This window comes from Galeopterus variegatus, unplaced genomic scaffold (genome assembly GCF_000696425.1).
Source record: "Galeopterus variegatus unplaced genomic scaffold, G_variegatus-3.0.2 Scaffold11753, whole genome shotgun sequence".
Classification (NCBI taxonomy): Eukaryota; Metazoa; Chordata; class Mammalia; order Dermoptera; family Cynocephalidae; genus Galeopterus; species Galeopterus variegatus.
The window spans coordinates 17,261-33,182 of record NW_007737864.1 but is presented as its reverse complement, the minus strand read 5'-3'; the positions used below and the strand labels follow the sequence as shown (position 1 = coordinate 33,182).

The 15,922-nt window shown below is 57.0% G+C and overlaps 1 protein-coding gene across 1 annotated transcript in view; it reads right to left on the bottom strand.

Annotated features, from left to right (window-relative positions):
* Positions 1–15,922, bottom strand: part of LOC103610766 (putative ciliary rootlet coiled-coil protein-like 3 protein) — a 41,473-nt gene that overhangs the window by 13,424 nt on the left and 12,127 nt on the right. The window contains exons 4-13 of the mRNA XM_008594861.1: positions 14,776–14,882; positions 12,824–12,989; positions 6,908–7,011; positions 6,220–6,414; positions 4,891–5,029; positions 4,287–4,493; positions 3,899–4,137; positions 3,181–3,363; positions 2,447–2,645; positions 1,916–2,146 (exon numbers count right to left, since the gene is read on the bottom strand). Of these exons, the coding sequence (XP_008593083.1) occupies positions 1,916–2,146; positions 2,447–2,645; positions 3,181–3,363; positions 3,899–4,137; positions 4,287–4,493; positions 4,891–5,029; positions 6,220–6,414; positions 6,908–7,011; positions 12,824–12,989; positions 14,776–14,882 (1,770 nt within the window). The remainder of the gene's footprint in view (positions 1–1,915; positions 2,147–2,446; positions 2,646–3,180; positions 3,364–3,898; positions 4,138–4,286; positions 4,494–4,890; positions 5,030–6,219; positions 6,415–6,907; positions 7,012–12,823; positions 12,990–14,775; positions 14,883–15,922) is intronic.

Sequence of the window (15,922 nt, the reverse complement as noted above, 5' to 3'; positions counted from 1 at the left end):
CTTCCGACCATGCACCTGTGGTTCCCACACTTTCGTGTGCATCAGAATCACCCGCAGGGTTAATTAAAATTCAGATTTTTAGGTCCCACCCACAGAGTTCCTGATTCAGTAGGTCTGAGGTGGGGCCCAAGAATTTACATTTTTAACAAGTCCCCAGGTGAAGCTTATGCTGCCTGTGAGGAGAGCGCACTTGGAGAACCACCGCCACACACAAAGATGAGCTGGAAGTGGATCTCAGACCTAAACGTGAGAGCCAAGTGAAAAGACAGGAGGATGTCTTCATGTCCTTGGGTTAGGCAAAAATTTCTCAGAACCTTTCTAGGTTACTAATCATAAAATTAAAAAAGAAATTGGTAAACTGGACTTTGCTAAAGTTAGAACTTTCTGTCCATCAAAAATATCATTAAGAAAAAGTATAGGCGAGCTACAAACTTGGGAAAATATTTACAGTATACCTATAGGACAAAGTACTTTATCCACGGTACACGAACTCCTATGTATCCATCACCAAAACACGAAAACCCAATAAAAAGCCGGCAAAAGACTTGAACAGACACTTGACAAAATGAAGCATATGAATGACCAATAAGCACATGAAAATGTGCTGAACATCTTTAGTTATCAGGGCAACACAAACTGAAACCTCAGTGACATATAACTTCACACACACAGAACAGCTAAATGTTAAAAACAGACAAAACCAAAGGTTGGCAAGGCCAAGGAGAAACTGGAACTCTGCTACCCTGCTGGCAGCAGAGGGAAATGACACAGCCACTTTGGAAAACTGCTTGGTAGTTTCTTGTAAAGTTCAACACATACCTGTTTTGCTCACATGTTTTTACTCTTGAAAAATGAAAATATTTGTATATGAATTTGCACATGAAGTTTCGTAGCAGCACTGTTCACTGTAGCCCTGCATTGAAAACAATGCACAAGTCCAGCACAGGCGAATAAGTAAGCAAACGCGGTGTTCATGCCATGGAATATGACTATGCACTAAAAAAGAAAGAGCTGCTGATACACTTAACAACAAGATGAATTGCAAAGACGTGTTGAGGGAGAGAAGCTGGACACCAAAGAGTCCAGACTGTATGGCTTCTGCCTTTCCAAGAAGTTCTAAGGCAGGTGACAGCAGCCCACGGTGGTGCTGCAGATCGGGACAGAGGCTGCCCGGGGGCTGGGATACCTGCTGGGCTGATGGAATGCTCTGTATCTCAAGCGTGGTGGAGGCCACACAGGTGCATACGACTGTCAAAACTCACTGAACTGTGCACTGACGTACTGACGGTCAATTACACTTCAATAAAAAATAGAGGGAAAAGATGACAAAAGAAAAAAAAAAAAAAGGACAGGGCAGGGACAGGACAGAGTCTGCAAATGGAAAGAGGTCATACTGTTCCAAATGTGGCGGGGCTGTGGGGTCTGAATGCTGCGGGGGCCCTGAGGCTCAGCAGGGATGGGGTTTTCCATGCAGACGAGCAAAGTGGGACGGGAAAACCCAAGCTGCTTCAGTTTCACGCCGCACTGAGTCGCACCCTCCACAAAAGGCAGAGGGGTGGGAAGGAACTAGTGGGGGTGCGGGCCAGGGAGAAACGAGACAAAGCAGGGAGCAAATCCCTGTGAGGGCCGCGTGTGCAGGAGCCGCTGGGCCGAGGCCTGGGGTCGTCTGAGGAGGGCGGAACCCTGACCCTGGACATGGAGGATGGGCCAGACGTACATCTTCTTCACGTACCCCTCTGCTGCCTGTGCCCCTGGCCCCGGGAAGCTGGATTTGGAATCAAGCCAAGTCAGTTGGCACCCGTCAGAAAGTGCTGGCATCCTGAGCCCACACAACTTCCAAAGGCACAGTGAGCAACACATGACCTGTGACCCGTCCACAGCTCAGGGCAGCAGGAGTCTGCGCAGATGTCCTCACCTGGCCCACCTGCTCCCGGAGCTGGGCCCTCTCGCTCTCCAGCAGGGCTGCCTGCCCCTCCAGCTGCTCCTGCCGCTTCTCCAGGCTCCGGCAGGCCTGCTGCAGGCCCCTCCGCTCCGCCCGCATGCACTCCAGCTGATGCTCCGCCCGTGCCAGCTGCTCCCGGGCACCGGCCTGCTCCTGCTCTAGCACCTTCTGCTGCTCCTGCAGCTGATCCCGCTCCTGTTCCAGCTGACGTGTGGAGGGGAGGGGTGGTTTCTGCATCCAGCCCACACACTACCCACCTTCAGCCCCCGTGGGCTGGCCCCCCAGCCAGGCCTTTCCCAGTGGGCACTGCCTGCTCACCCCTGGGTCTGGCCAGGGCTGCTCAGGCTCCCTCATCCTCTCCCCAAAACATGCTCTCAGGGAGGGTGGGACACATCCAGGAGTGGACGGATGAAAGGGAGACCCCAGGGCCAGTGTGGAGTCTCGCAGCCACCCTGGGGGATCTGAGGCTCAGGGCGAGGCCTGCCCACCTGGCCTTCGCCTCACCTGGAGGACCAGGTGGTTCAGGCTGCTTTTGTCCTGAGCCAGTCCTTCCATCAGGGTGGCCATCGTGGCCAGGGCGTCCCTTTGCTCCACCCCCTCCGACTTCAGCTGCGACACAAGCAGCTCCAGGTCAGTGTTGCTGGACTTGACCTGCGGTAGGGAAGGGGGGCAGAGGCCACCCCAAGGGGATGCCAGTGAAGGACTTGCAGATTCCTGGGAAGGGAGTGAGCCCCACATTGTGGAGGTGTGCGAGCCAGAGCCCTGGGTGGGACATGGGGGAAGGATTCCCACCAGGGGAGGCCTCTGGGTACAGGTGGCCCTGGGTGCTGAGGCTCCAGCCAGAAGAGGAGACCAGAGGCCAGGGAGAGACCACTTAGAAGCACCCCTGACTTAGGAGCAGTCAGGGGTGAGGCCGGTGCTCACTGGTTGGGGACGGGGAGGCCCTACTCACACCTCACACACATTCACACACACTTCGTATAACTTCGTATAATGTATGCTATACGAAGTTATTACGCGGACTGCGGAGGGGCCTGGAGAGCCCTTTGCCCTGCTGCCTCCTCAGGTCCACCGAACCCCAGGGGACGAGATGGTGAGGAAACTGTCCCACTTAGTGGATGAGGACACTGAGGCCCAGGGAGGGGACACGACGGCCTGAGGCATGCAGCCTCTCCTGCGAGGGACCCCTGCCTGCCCCGTCAGGCCCACGCCTGCTGGCAGTCCCCCTGCCAGCCCACCTGTTCTCCAGCTCCCTGAGGCCCCACTGGCCCTGCAGCTCCAGCCCTGCCTTCTGCTCCGCCCACAGCAGGAGGCTGCTCTGCAGTTCCCAGTTCACGGCCTCCAGCCGCTGCTTCTCCGCATCCGAAATGTCCGCCTTCCCTCTCAGCTCCTCCACCACCATCTCCAGAGCTGCCTTCTCCCTGGGAGCAGATGGTCAGAGGTCAGGGTGGCCCCAGGACACATGGGGGAAGGAGGAGCCTGAACTGATCCACTGGCGTCTCTGTCCCCCCACCCCCGCACCTCTCAAGGTCAGGATCGTCTGTGTCCTGCCCCAGCACCCAGCACGCTGCAGCCCCCTTAGAGGAGCAACCAGGAAGGGCCCGTGGGGGTGAGACAGGGTGGGGCGTCGACTCTGCTCCCAAGCAGGGAAGCTTTTCTGACCTGCCGACCCACACCTGGGCCACATCCAACCTGCTTCCCAGAGCCACGTATGGATTTGGTTTCGGGAAGCCCTGCAGAGCCTCTCAGTCAAGATTCAAATAGGCCCTGGGGCTTCATGCCACACGCTCCTCAGTCCCACCACCCAGGGTGGACAGAGGGGTGGGTGGGTGAGAGGAGGTGGCCCAGCCAAGAGCACTTTTGTCTGGGAGGTGTGGCCCTTTCCTACCACTGCCTCGCCCTGGGGCTGCCCCTGCCTGGCCCCACCCTGCTGGCTCCGGCCTGGGCTCCCGTCACCTTCCCAAGAGCTTGGCTGATGCCTGGCAGCGCTGCGCCTCGCGCCTCTGAGCCTCCAGCTGGCCCAGGAAGTCCTCGCGCTCCCGAGCCTGCTCCTGCACCTGCTCCTGCAGGAGCCTCTGCGAGGCCCGCAGCTCCCGCTGGCACTCAGACAGCTGTTCCCGGAGCCTGGCCGCTGCCGCCTGGGCAGACTCCAGCTGCAGGTGCAGCTCCTGCTGAGGGTTGGGGGGCGTGAGCCCCTCAGAAAGGGCCCACGTAAGACCGGAGGCCTCTTCGGGGCTGCGGGGCTCAGGGACAAGTCCCTGGTCTGCTGAGTTTCATGGTTCTGCCCCCGTGGGAGACCAGAGTGCATCTCTGCCTTGGTGCCCCATGGGCTGTTGCCACCCACCTGTTCCCGCTGCTGCCGCCTCTCAATAGCTGCCCACACGGCCTGCATTGCGGGGTCCAGGGCATCTGGTGAGCGGGCCCATGGTGGGGACAGCCCCTGGTGCAGGGACGTGGCCCGCGGGGGGCTCTTCAGGCAGGTCTGTGCTTCCTTACCCTCAGAGCTGCTGCTCCACACCAGCTCTGGGCACACAGTGTCTGCCTGGGCCACCTTCAAGGTGCAGAGAGGAGGGATGGAGGGGAGAGAGCACAGAGCTGTGACTGACCGGGGGCCTGTGAGGCCCTGCAGGGCTTCTCTGCCTTTACCACCAGATGGCGGAAGACGGGCCACACCTTTGTGATGCTGGTCAAAAGGCGCTGCAGGGATTCGACTTTGCTCCTCAAGTCGTCCACCAGCAGCTGGTTTCCGCTGCATCGGGATTCCTGCAGCCAGGGGAGACCCCTCAGTGAGGCTGACAGACACCTGCCACTGCACAGCCAGCCCGCTCCCCAGCCCCACCGACCAGCTTCTGAACGTCCATTTGCTCCTCAAGTCGTCCACCAGCAGCTGGTTTCCGCTGCATCGGGATTCCTGCAGCCAGGGAGACCCCTCAGTGAGGCTGACAGACACCCGCCACTGCACAGCCAGCCCGCTCCCCAGCCCCACCGACCAGCTTCTGAACGTCCATGCCGAGGGAAGCGATGGTTCTGTCCTTCTGCTTGTTTTGCTCCATGAGCTTCTCCACCAGCAGTGTTTGCTCGGACAGTCTGGGGAGAAGTTGGTGGGCGATGTGTTGGGGAGCAGTGTGGAGCCCAGAGCACGGGCGCCCCGAGGACGCTGTGGCTCTGTCCAGCTCTGTGTGGTGCGGCCTACGTGCCGGCGTTGACCTCGCTGCTGACGCGAGGCTACACCTCTGTCTGAGCGGGCCTCAGTCCCTGGTCTGATCCCAGGCCTCTCCTGCTATAGAACCTTCACTGCTGTCCCCACTCAGCTCTGCAGCCTCATGTCTAGTGGCTGCCCAGGGCCCTGCGTCCGTCCTTGTGGCACAGCAGATGGGGTGCTCACCTCCAGGTCTTTGCTCTGGCTGGTCCCTCTGCCCAGAACACCTCTGTCCCCATCGGTCTAACATTGACTGGTGTTACTGTTCTTTTCTTCCTGGGAGCCCCCTTCTTTTTAAAGTCCCTGGCTCCCCACGGCACCTGGGTCTCCCTTCCTGTGGCCCCAGAGTACTCGGCTCCGGCCCTGGGGTGCTGCCCCCACAGGCTGCACTGGGCCCTCCTGGGCCCCCACATCCTGTTCCTTTGGGGTTGCCCCCCGCGGGTAGGGAGGGCTTGTGCCCGTCAGCCTGGTGGGGTGTCTGTGGCCAAGTGAGCCCTGGACGCCAGGTTCCGTGGAGTCGCCCCATGGCCAGCAGGTTAGTCCTTCACTGGGGAGCTGCACCCCCATTTTCTGCTGGAGCTGCCCTCAAGACTTCCGAGCCCCAGTGTGGGCTGTGTGTCCGGGGCCTTCTGTGCTTACTGAGAGGCTCACAGACCCCCCAGAGGGGGCGTTTGTCTCATTAGCACAGTGCAGGAGGGGGTCCAGCCCCCCCACCTACCTCAGATTCTTAAATCGTTTACTTGAGACAAATTCCCACCACGTTCCTGCATTTTGACCTAAAATTCCACATCTGGGAACCATCCAGCAGAAAACAGTCCAATGGCTGTGACATTTTCTGGAATACTCAAAGTTAGGGAGATCGTACCTTTCACCTGTAGGGATCGTCCAGGAGATTCGGGCCCCCCACCCCCACCCCGGGGAACGTGCTGCAGGCATGGGACAGCCAACGAAACGCTCTGGTGTCAGAGTGCTGGGTGAAGATCAGGACCCCAACCACACACGAGCGAGGTGGTTCTATCTTGGAGACCAAGCTGCTCGGCAGACTGGAAAGGGGGTGCCTGCCCGACTCTGCACCCACCTGGCCTGGAGCGCCACCTGCTCCGTGTGCCAGCGGCCCCGCAGCTGCAGGGTCTCCCCCGCCCTGGACTGCAGCTGCTGCAGCGCGCCGGCTGTGCTGCGGGCCGACAGCCGCAGGTTGGAGTCGAGGTTCAGGCAGGCCGTACGCAGGCGCCGGGCTGTCCTGGCTGCATCTGCTCGCATGTCAGCGAGACCCCTGGGAAGCAAGGGCAGGACCCACAGCAGAGTCTTGGGACCTGCTTGCAGGACACCGGCCCACCAGGCTCCAAGCCGCACTGGGAGAGGCCCCACGGGTGACTCCTCCCCAGCCAGCCTCAGGAGAAGCCCGCACCACATGGCATTGAAAATACCGGGGGGACAGCTGGGGAGGGGTGAGCCGGGGCTGGGGCCAGGCTGGACCAGCTGTAGGAGTTTTGAGCAAGACCGAGGCCCTCGGAGCATCAGTCTCTCAGCATGCAAACGGGGAACTACGTACCTCAAGGGCTAATCTGGGCAACCCCAGGAGCTCCACCGGGTAGATGTCCCCTTCCCGTGGTGTGTCCCCACACACGCCTCCTCATCCCTGCATTTCTAGGCCCCTCCACCAGTCCTTCCCCCCACTGTCCACCCTGTCCCCACCAAGTGCACCTCTGCTCTCCCTACTGGAGGCCAGGCGCGTGCTCTGGTGCAGGTGGGGCACTGGCTCTCACCTCTCAGTGGCTGCACGCAGCTCGGCCACATGCGTCCGGAGTGCCACGGCCTGTCTCCATAGGAGGACGAGCTGCCGGGACTGCGCTGGGCCCATCTGCCCAGTCTGTAAGCAAGAGGCCCACGTCCACCTCAGGCCAGGACCTGTTCACCTTCCCCAGCCCACTCTCTCCCAGCTGCCAGGCTGGGCCGGCTCCATAGGGGCTGCAGGTGGACTCTGTATCACATACCAGGTCCTGAAGCTCCCATGTCCCACGGACAAATGACCCCTAGGCTCCCCGCTCCTACCCCTGGGGGTACGTGGCCATACCTGGCTCCTACCAGGGCCACCCATGTGAGTGGTGGTGGGTGCCCCACAGCTCCTGCGTCTGTCGGGGGCCGTGGTGGGGTCCATGGCCCACCAAGGGGCAGGTGTGCTGATCAGGAGCGGCTCACCGGCTGCTCTAACAACAGCTCGGGATTGGAACTCCCAGGACCAGGACCTGGTCTCCCTGTGGGGCATGTGATCGCCTGTGGCCTTCAGCTGCTGTGCCTCCAGGGCGGAGGGAAGAGGGTGGGAGGACAGGCTTTTTCCTCCTCCAGTCCCCAGGCCTTGGCTCTCACTCGAGGGCTCTGTAGGTGTCCAGGTGTGGGCCTGGCACCTCGAAGGTGTCGGGAAGACAGAGGGAGCTAAAAGGCTCCACCATGAGGAGCCCTCGGTTTACAGGGGAGATGGGGAAGCCTCCTGCTGAGGCAAGGCAGGAGGAATTGGGGTTGGGACGGTGGACCCAGAGGCCACCGCAGGGCTGCGTGTGGGGTGGGCTGGGCTGGGGGCAGGAAAGAGATGGGGCTGTGTGTGCTCAGCAGTTCCAGGCTGATGCCCAGAAGGCTCTCAGAGCCTCCACGCTCCTATCTCAGTGTCCGCGCTGGGCTGTCTTCTGTGTGCTGACTGCTGGGACCCCGAGGGTTCCCAGCACCCACTGTCTTCCCCCACCCGTCACAGCCCCACAGATGTTCTTTAGCACTGTTTTCAGATAAGGGCACCCCCCTACCCGATGGCACTGCTGCAGACCTCCGCAGGGCAGGTGACTTCGTGCCCGTGAGCAGAGGCGGGTGCAGTTTCAGCCATGCCCCCTCCTCTCTGACTGCGGTCACCGAGGGAGCAGGGCTGAGACGCAGTTCCCGGCAACGGGACCAGCCTGCCCGGTAGACACGCCGCAGTCCAGACCTCACTCTTCTGCTGGGATGCCAGGCTGTGCTGGCCACAGCAGAGAGGACACTCAGGCCAGGAACTGGTGACGTCAGGGAACTGAGAGAGACCTGGGCAATGTCTTGCCAAACCAAGAAATTTGAACATCAGTGTCCTTGACCAAAGGGACTCAGGGGACAGAGAGCAAAGTCCAGGGCACAACCAAAGTGCTGTGTGGAGGAAGCTCCTCACACATGAAGGGGATAGCCCAAGAGCTGCAGGCGCAGTGCTGTGTGCTAGATGTGAGCAGACTAGGGCGTGAACTGGATACCCCTGCACACACCCCCACGCATTCACACACGCACACACTCACTCCCACACTCTCACACATACACACATACATGCACACATCATTACACACACATACACACACTCACACATTCACTCCCACACTCACACACTCACACACATACATGCACACATCATTACACACACATACACACACTCACACATTCACTCCCACACTCACACACTCACACACATACATGCACACATCATTACACACACATACACACACTCACACATTCACTCCCACACTCACACACTCACACACATACATGCACACATCATTACACACACATACACACACTCACACATTCACTCCCACACTCACACACTCACACACATACATGCACACATCATTACACACACATACACACACTCACACATTCACTCCCACACTCACACACTCACACACATACATGCACACATCATTACACACACATACACACACTCACACATTCACTCCCACACTCACACACTCACACACATATGCACACATCATTACACACACATACACACACTCACACATTCACTCCCACACTCACACACATACACACACATACATGCACACATCATCACACACACATACACACACTCACACATTCACTCCCACACTCCCACACATACACGCACATACATGCAGACATCATTACACACACATACACACACTCACACATTCACTCCCACACATACACACATACATGCACACATCATTACACACACATACACACACTCAGACATTCACTCCCACACTCACACACACACACATACATGCACACATCATTACACACATACACACACTCACACATTCACTCCCACACTCCCACACATACATGCACACATCATTACACACACATACACATACTCACACATTCACTCCTACACACACATACACGCATACATCATTACACACATGCACACTCGCTCATACATTCACTCACACACTCTCACACATACACACATACATGCACACATCATTACACACATATAACACATCATCACACACACATACATGCACACATCATTACACACACTCCATTACACACACATACACGCATACATCATTACACACATGCACACTCGCTCATACATTCACTCACACACTCTCACACATACACACATACATGCGCACATCATTACACACATATATACACATTCACACATCACTCACACACTCACACATACACACATACATGCACACATCATTACACACATATACACACACATCACTCACACACACATACACACATACATGCACACATTACACAAACTCACATATACAGTCACACACATACACACACCATTACACACACATATACACACATCATTACACACATATACACACCTGTACATACATCCACACTCACAGATACACCATCACGCACATATATACATGCACACACACACTTTACATACTTTTACCACCATTACATATGCATACATACACACACACCACCATTACACACACATACGTACACACATACATACACAGCACCCCTCACATACACTCACACCTCACACACATTCACACACACTGCACTCACACACACCGTACTCAAACACACATGCCGAATGTATATGGTGTGTGTGTGTGTGTGACTGTTGTGTGTGAGTGTGGTGTGTATGTGAGTGTGGTCTGTGTGAGTGTGGTGTGTGCGTAATTGTGGTGTATGTATGTGTGTGTTGTGCGTATGTGGGTGGTGTGAGTGTGGTGTGTGAGTGTGTGCAGGGTGTGTTTGTGTGTGGTGTGTGTGTGATGGTGGTGTGTGTATATGTGAATGTGCGTGTGAATGCATGTGGGGTGTGTGTGAGTGTGGTACATGTGTAATGGTGGTATGTGTATGTGTGAGTATGTGTGAGGTGTGCTAAGTTTATATACGTGTGTTTAATAGTGGAGTGTGTATGCATGAGTGTGTGTGACTGTGCTGTGTGAATGCATGTGGTGTGTGTATGTATGCCTGTGCGTGCACACTTGTGTAATGGTGGTGTGTGTACGTGTGAGTGTGGGTGGTGTGTGTATATGTATGTGTGTGAGAATGTATGTGGGGTGTATGTGGGGTGTGTCACTCACATGCACACACCACCATTACACACATGCCTACACACACCACACACACCATACTCACATACACACCACGATTACAGACTGATGGAGTTTGGGTGTGTTGCCCCTCCAAAACTCATGTGGAAATTTGATCCCCAATGTGACAGTGTTGGGAACTGATTGAGTCATGGTGGCGGATCCCTCATGAATGGATTAATGCTCTCCCTGGGGGAGGGGGGATTAATGAGTGAGTTCTCCTCTATTAGTTCCTGCAAGAGCTGGTTGTTTAAAAGACCCTGCAACTTCTCTCTCTTGCTTCCTCTTACCATGTGATCTGCTTGTACCTGCCGGCTGCCTGCCACTTTCTTCCATGAGCAGAAGCAGCCTGAGGCCTGTGCCAGGTGCAGCTGTCCCAGAATCGTAAGCCAAATAAACCTTTCCTTTGTAAGTTACCCAGTCTCAGGTGTTTCTGTTATAGCAACACAAAACGGACTAAAACACAGACACACCACACTTGCACACCCACACACATTCATGCACCTCACACACACATACACAGATCACAATTACACACACATACACACACACCATACTCACACATACCCCCACACATTGACCCATATACACCATACTCATACACACACCACACTCACACTACATCTGCATACACAGAGTACACTCACATACACAAACCACAATCACACACACCACACACATTCACACATATATACACACACACCACACTTATGCATATACACACCTGTACATACACACATACTCACATTTGCACATGCACACACGCACACACTCCACACAGTTGCACACACACACACACACGCACGCACCCTGCAGGAGACTGTAAGGAAAACTGCTTGTCTAGAATGTTGGAGTTGAATAGAGGAAAGAAATCTTCCCCGTAGATTTGGAACCACAAGTCAGATTCCACACAGTTTGGAGCCTGAATCCACAGAAGTTGGGTGGTCTCAAAAGAATGAAGCTGGAAATTAACTTCAAATGTGGCCCCAAAGACTGTTACAGCCCCAGGCGCCCCTCAGAAGGAAGTGAAAATCCTTCTAGAAAATACTACATTCACTCCAGTTTTCAGGGAATGCTCACAAAGTTTTAGAAGTTTTAGAAAACAAGCAGCTCACAGTTAAAAAATAAAAAATCGCCAAAGACACAAGGAAACAAAGAACTGTGATCAGGAGCCAGCAGAGTCAATAGAATCAGACTTTGAGAAACTTCAGATCATTGAATATCAGACACAGACTACAAAATGACTGCTTTTAACATACGCCAACAAGTATGTGAGAGGTTTGAAAGGATGAGTTGAGTAAGATATGTTGCAAATAATCAAACAGAACTCTTAGATGTGAAATTTAAGCTGAGTAGGCAGATTTAACAGAGATTAGACATCAGAAGAGAAAATTGATGAACAGGAAGGTAGATTTGAAAAAATTATCTAAAGTATAGAACAGGGTGATAAAACAAAAGAAACTATGGACAGTTGAGAGCGTGGCAGATGGCGTGAGATGACGAGCTTACATCTGCAGGAGAGAGACACTGAGCACAGGCAACGTGTAAAGAAACGGTGGCTACTTTCCAAAATAATGAAAGACACAGGGCCGGCCTGGTGGCGCTCCCGCCAAGGGTTTGGATCCCACATACAGACCGGTTCCCGCTCACTGGCTGAGCGAGGTGCGGGAGCAACACTGAGGGTTGCGATCCCGTTGCCAGTCCTGGTCCGGTACGGGCGCGACACTGAGGGTTGCGATCCGTTGCCGGACACGGAAAAAGACAAAAAAATATATATATATATATAATGAAAGACACAGAAGCTTGATGAAGCCTAAGCAGGATAGACAAAAAGACCCATCACAGTAAAGCTGCAGAACACCAAAGTCAAAGCAGAGATCTTAAATGCAGCCAGAGCGAGAGGACAAACGACCTTTACAAGGAGCAGTCAGAGTCAAGGACATGGGAAGCTGACCTCTCAACAGCTACAGGGAAGCCAGGAGACAGAGAAAGAGAGACTTCAAGGAGCTGAGAGAAAACAACTATCAACAGTGAGAATATGTTTCAAGCTAGGGGGACGTAAAGACCCTTGGTAAACAAATGCCACATGAACTCAGGGGACTGTCTCCTTCCAGAGCATCAGTTCTCACGCCTGTGGCTACCATGTGACCACCCGGCCATAGGAGCGTGTGGATCAGGCAGTGGTGTGGGATGTGATGTGTCTCACATGTCTCATGCCGGAAGTCCCACATGAGGGGTCAGCACATCCCCTCTGGTCCCTCCCACCACCACCAGCCCCAGGCATCCAAACAGGCAGCGGCTGCTGGGTGGGTGAGGATGGGGCAGCACCTCTCTCTCAGCCCAGTGCTGTGCCTCACGCAGCTCCAGCTTGCCCTGCAGGAGGAGCATGCTGCCCGCCATCCTGGCCAGCTCCTGGGCCAGTGTGTCGTTGGCCTTCTGCATGTGCTCCAGCTGCTCCCGCAGCAGCGTGTTCACCTGGGAGAAGCCAATGCTCCTGGAGGGACAGAAGCCACAGTGGTGTGGTCATGGGTGGGTGGCCTCTCCTTAGGGAGGCACTCAGAGTCCCAGGTGACCCCTGTGTCAGAGGCGGAAATGGAGCCCTGAAGTCCTCTGCCCCTGAGCAGTGCCAACCTCCTGCAGTGGGCCCCACCAGGGTGGCTCTCCCAGGTGCCACCTCTGCACCCTCCTTCCTTCCTGGGACCCCTGCCCTCCCTCCCCCCCATGCTCTCCTGGCTCTGCCCCCATAACCCTGGCCCACTCCTCCACCCGCGAGACATGCAGGAACACCAGAGGGGGTGGGGAGAGGAGTCAGGCGAGCCCTGGCAGGGCGGAAGCAGCCTCTCCTGAACTACGGGAGCAGGTCTGCTTGCGCTGTGGTGACGGACCCCAAACCCGTGGAGCTGGTGGACCTCCTTCTAATGAGCCCCACACGGGGGTCATTCTCTGCTCCTCTTTGCTCCTCAGGCATCGGCCTCTGCCTGGGTTGTTTTACCCCCTCAAAACCGGTTTGCAAAGTGCTTCTCAGGACCTGTCTTCCTTTTCCAGATTCCCTGAGGATGAGCCAAGTATGGGATGGATCCCACAAATGGGTCACCCGCCCCAGGGACTCAGCCCCTCCCATCTGCCCTGCAGAGGGCCCTTTCCTCCCAGGAGATGGGTCATGGGGCCGGGGGAACTGGGGTGCTGGGTTACTGCTGGGGGCTGGATTAGAGTTGGGGATGCTGGGGCTACTGCTAGGGGGCTGGGGTGACTACTGGGAGAGCCGGAGTGTGGCACACACTTGCCAACGATGAACAGAAGAGCCCCTGACCATGAAGTCAGAGAGGCTCAAAGCCAAAAGCACCTGGCAGTCAGGGCTGGGGTGTGAAGGAGAGCGGGAAAAGGGCACCCCAGGGCTGGCTGGGCCAACTGGGGGCCAGGGACAGCTGGGGTTGGCCCTGCCTGCAGTAATGGCCTGAGCACCAGCCTCGGCAGGTGTCAGGGTCCTGGGGTGGCACACTCGGGAGAACAGGACCAAGGATCCCCATGATGGCATCTGTGCCTGGTGAGGCTGCCCACAGCCCGCAAACCTCCACTTCCCTAGGTGGGCAGAACCCCCTCAGTCAGCACCATCTCTAGGCTGTGGGCATGTGGGGTGGGGAGACCCAGATGCCGAGTCAAGGCGTGAGTGGCAGCCCAGTCGCCGCCAGTGTCCTAGCGGTGGTGCTGCTCAGTTACAGGTGGGGGTGTGTCCCTCTCTCTCTCTCCTTCACTCGTGAGCGGTGCTGACATGGCGGGTAGCACGGTGGGTAGCTGACATGGCGGGGGTGATGCCACGGGCAGGGAGACCGGGCACGAGCCCCCTCATTCACCGCTGCTCGCGGCAGCCCCTCTGCTCCGAGCCACCTCCTGGCTTGTGAAATGGGGTGGCGCATGATAACCATGCCTCGTGCACAGCAGAGCCTGGTCGGGTGGGCACCTGGACTGTCGCGACTGGCCTTGCCCTTGTTTTTCCACTCAGCCCTGGCCCCAAGGGGTGGGAAACCAGGGTCCCGCTGCGAGCGAGAGGGTGAGCAGCGTGCACCCAGCTCTGCTTGAGGCCACAGCGAGTAGGTCCTCGCCCCCAGCTCCCCCTCTTTAGGCCCCTCCCCTGCCCACCAAAGCCTGCAATGACTCCCACAGGCAAATTCAACTTAGAGGCACTTTGGGAAGCGGTGGCCAATAGTCCAAGGCTGGGTGGGGTCTGCTGCCTCTCAGGGGACAGCCGCACTTCCCGCAGCCCTGACTGCCCACCCCCTCACCGCTGCTCCGCGGCCTCCAGACAGCCGAGGGCCTCCTCCAGGTCTGTGCTGTGCTCCAGCTCCGACCTCCGCAGCCGAGCCTCGGTGGTCTCCAGCTGGGCCTGTAGCTGGACAGGAGTGTTAGTCCACCTGGTCTGGCTGCTCCTGAACCCGCTGGCCAGGAGCAGGGGCATCTTTGGCACAAAGCCCACCCTGGGGTGGAAAAGAGGGCTCCCCGTGGCCCCATAGCAGGGTCAGGGTTGAGTCTGGTGAGGCTCAGGCCCCTCTGCACCGAGGGCCAGACGGGCGTCTGTCCACACCTTGCCCCTGGCCCAAGTGCGTGTGGCCAGCGTGGGGGTGGCAGGAGGTGAGCTGGGCTGACCACACATGCCTGTGATTCCAGCGTGAGTGTGGTGGACCCAGTGGGTGGGAGGGCTCGGGAGCCCCTTACAGGAAGGTAAACTGAGTCCCCACTGCCCCAGCTGCTGAGACTGCCCAGCTGTCAGGGTAGGAGAGGAGGCCTCAGGGCTCTGTTCTGTCACACAGCTCAGGGTGGAGAGTTGCAGATTAATCTCTGGGCCACACGCTCTTGAGAGTGAGTGAGCGTGGGGTCCCCCTTCCAGCCTGGGCCTCCTGCCTGCACTCCCACCTCCCTCTTGGCCCCTCATCCAGCAGGGGACGGGGCACACCCACCCCCCAAAGCGGAGCCCCAGGGTGTCTGGGGAGGGGGAGTCAGTCCCAGCGGCCCGAGGCTGAGCAGAGGAGGCCACGTCCAGAGTCTTCCATCCAGGGCCATACCAAGACCTGACCCGGGGTGAAGGAAGTCAGGGTGAAGGAAGGCCCAGTGGTTAGGGAGGAGCAGGAGGCCTGGGGCAGCTGAGCAGCCCCCTCAGCCACCCGCAGGGTGGGACGGGAGGGGTTGGGGGGACCCCGCAGAGCAGGAGGCGGGGGAGAGACGCCCACAACCAGGCATGCTGGTCACCAAGCCTGCCGCCCCACCCGCCTGCCTGCCTGGGAGTAACTTGGGGCAGGTCTGGCCCCTCCTGGCACCCACATGGAGCGCCTGTGCTGAGATGCCTGCAGGAGCCAGCGCGTGTGCTGAGCTGCGAGTCTGCGAGTTCAGATCTGACTCACTCGGGTTACTGATCTGTCGGCAGGATTTCTGTGG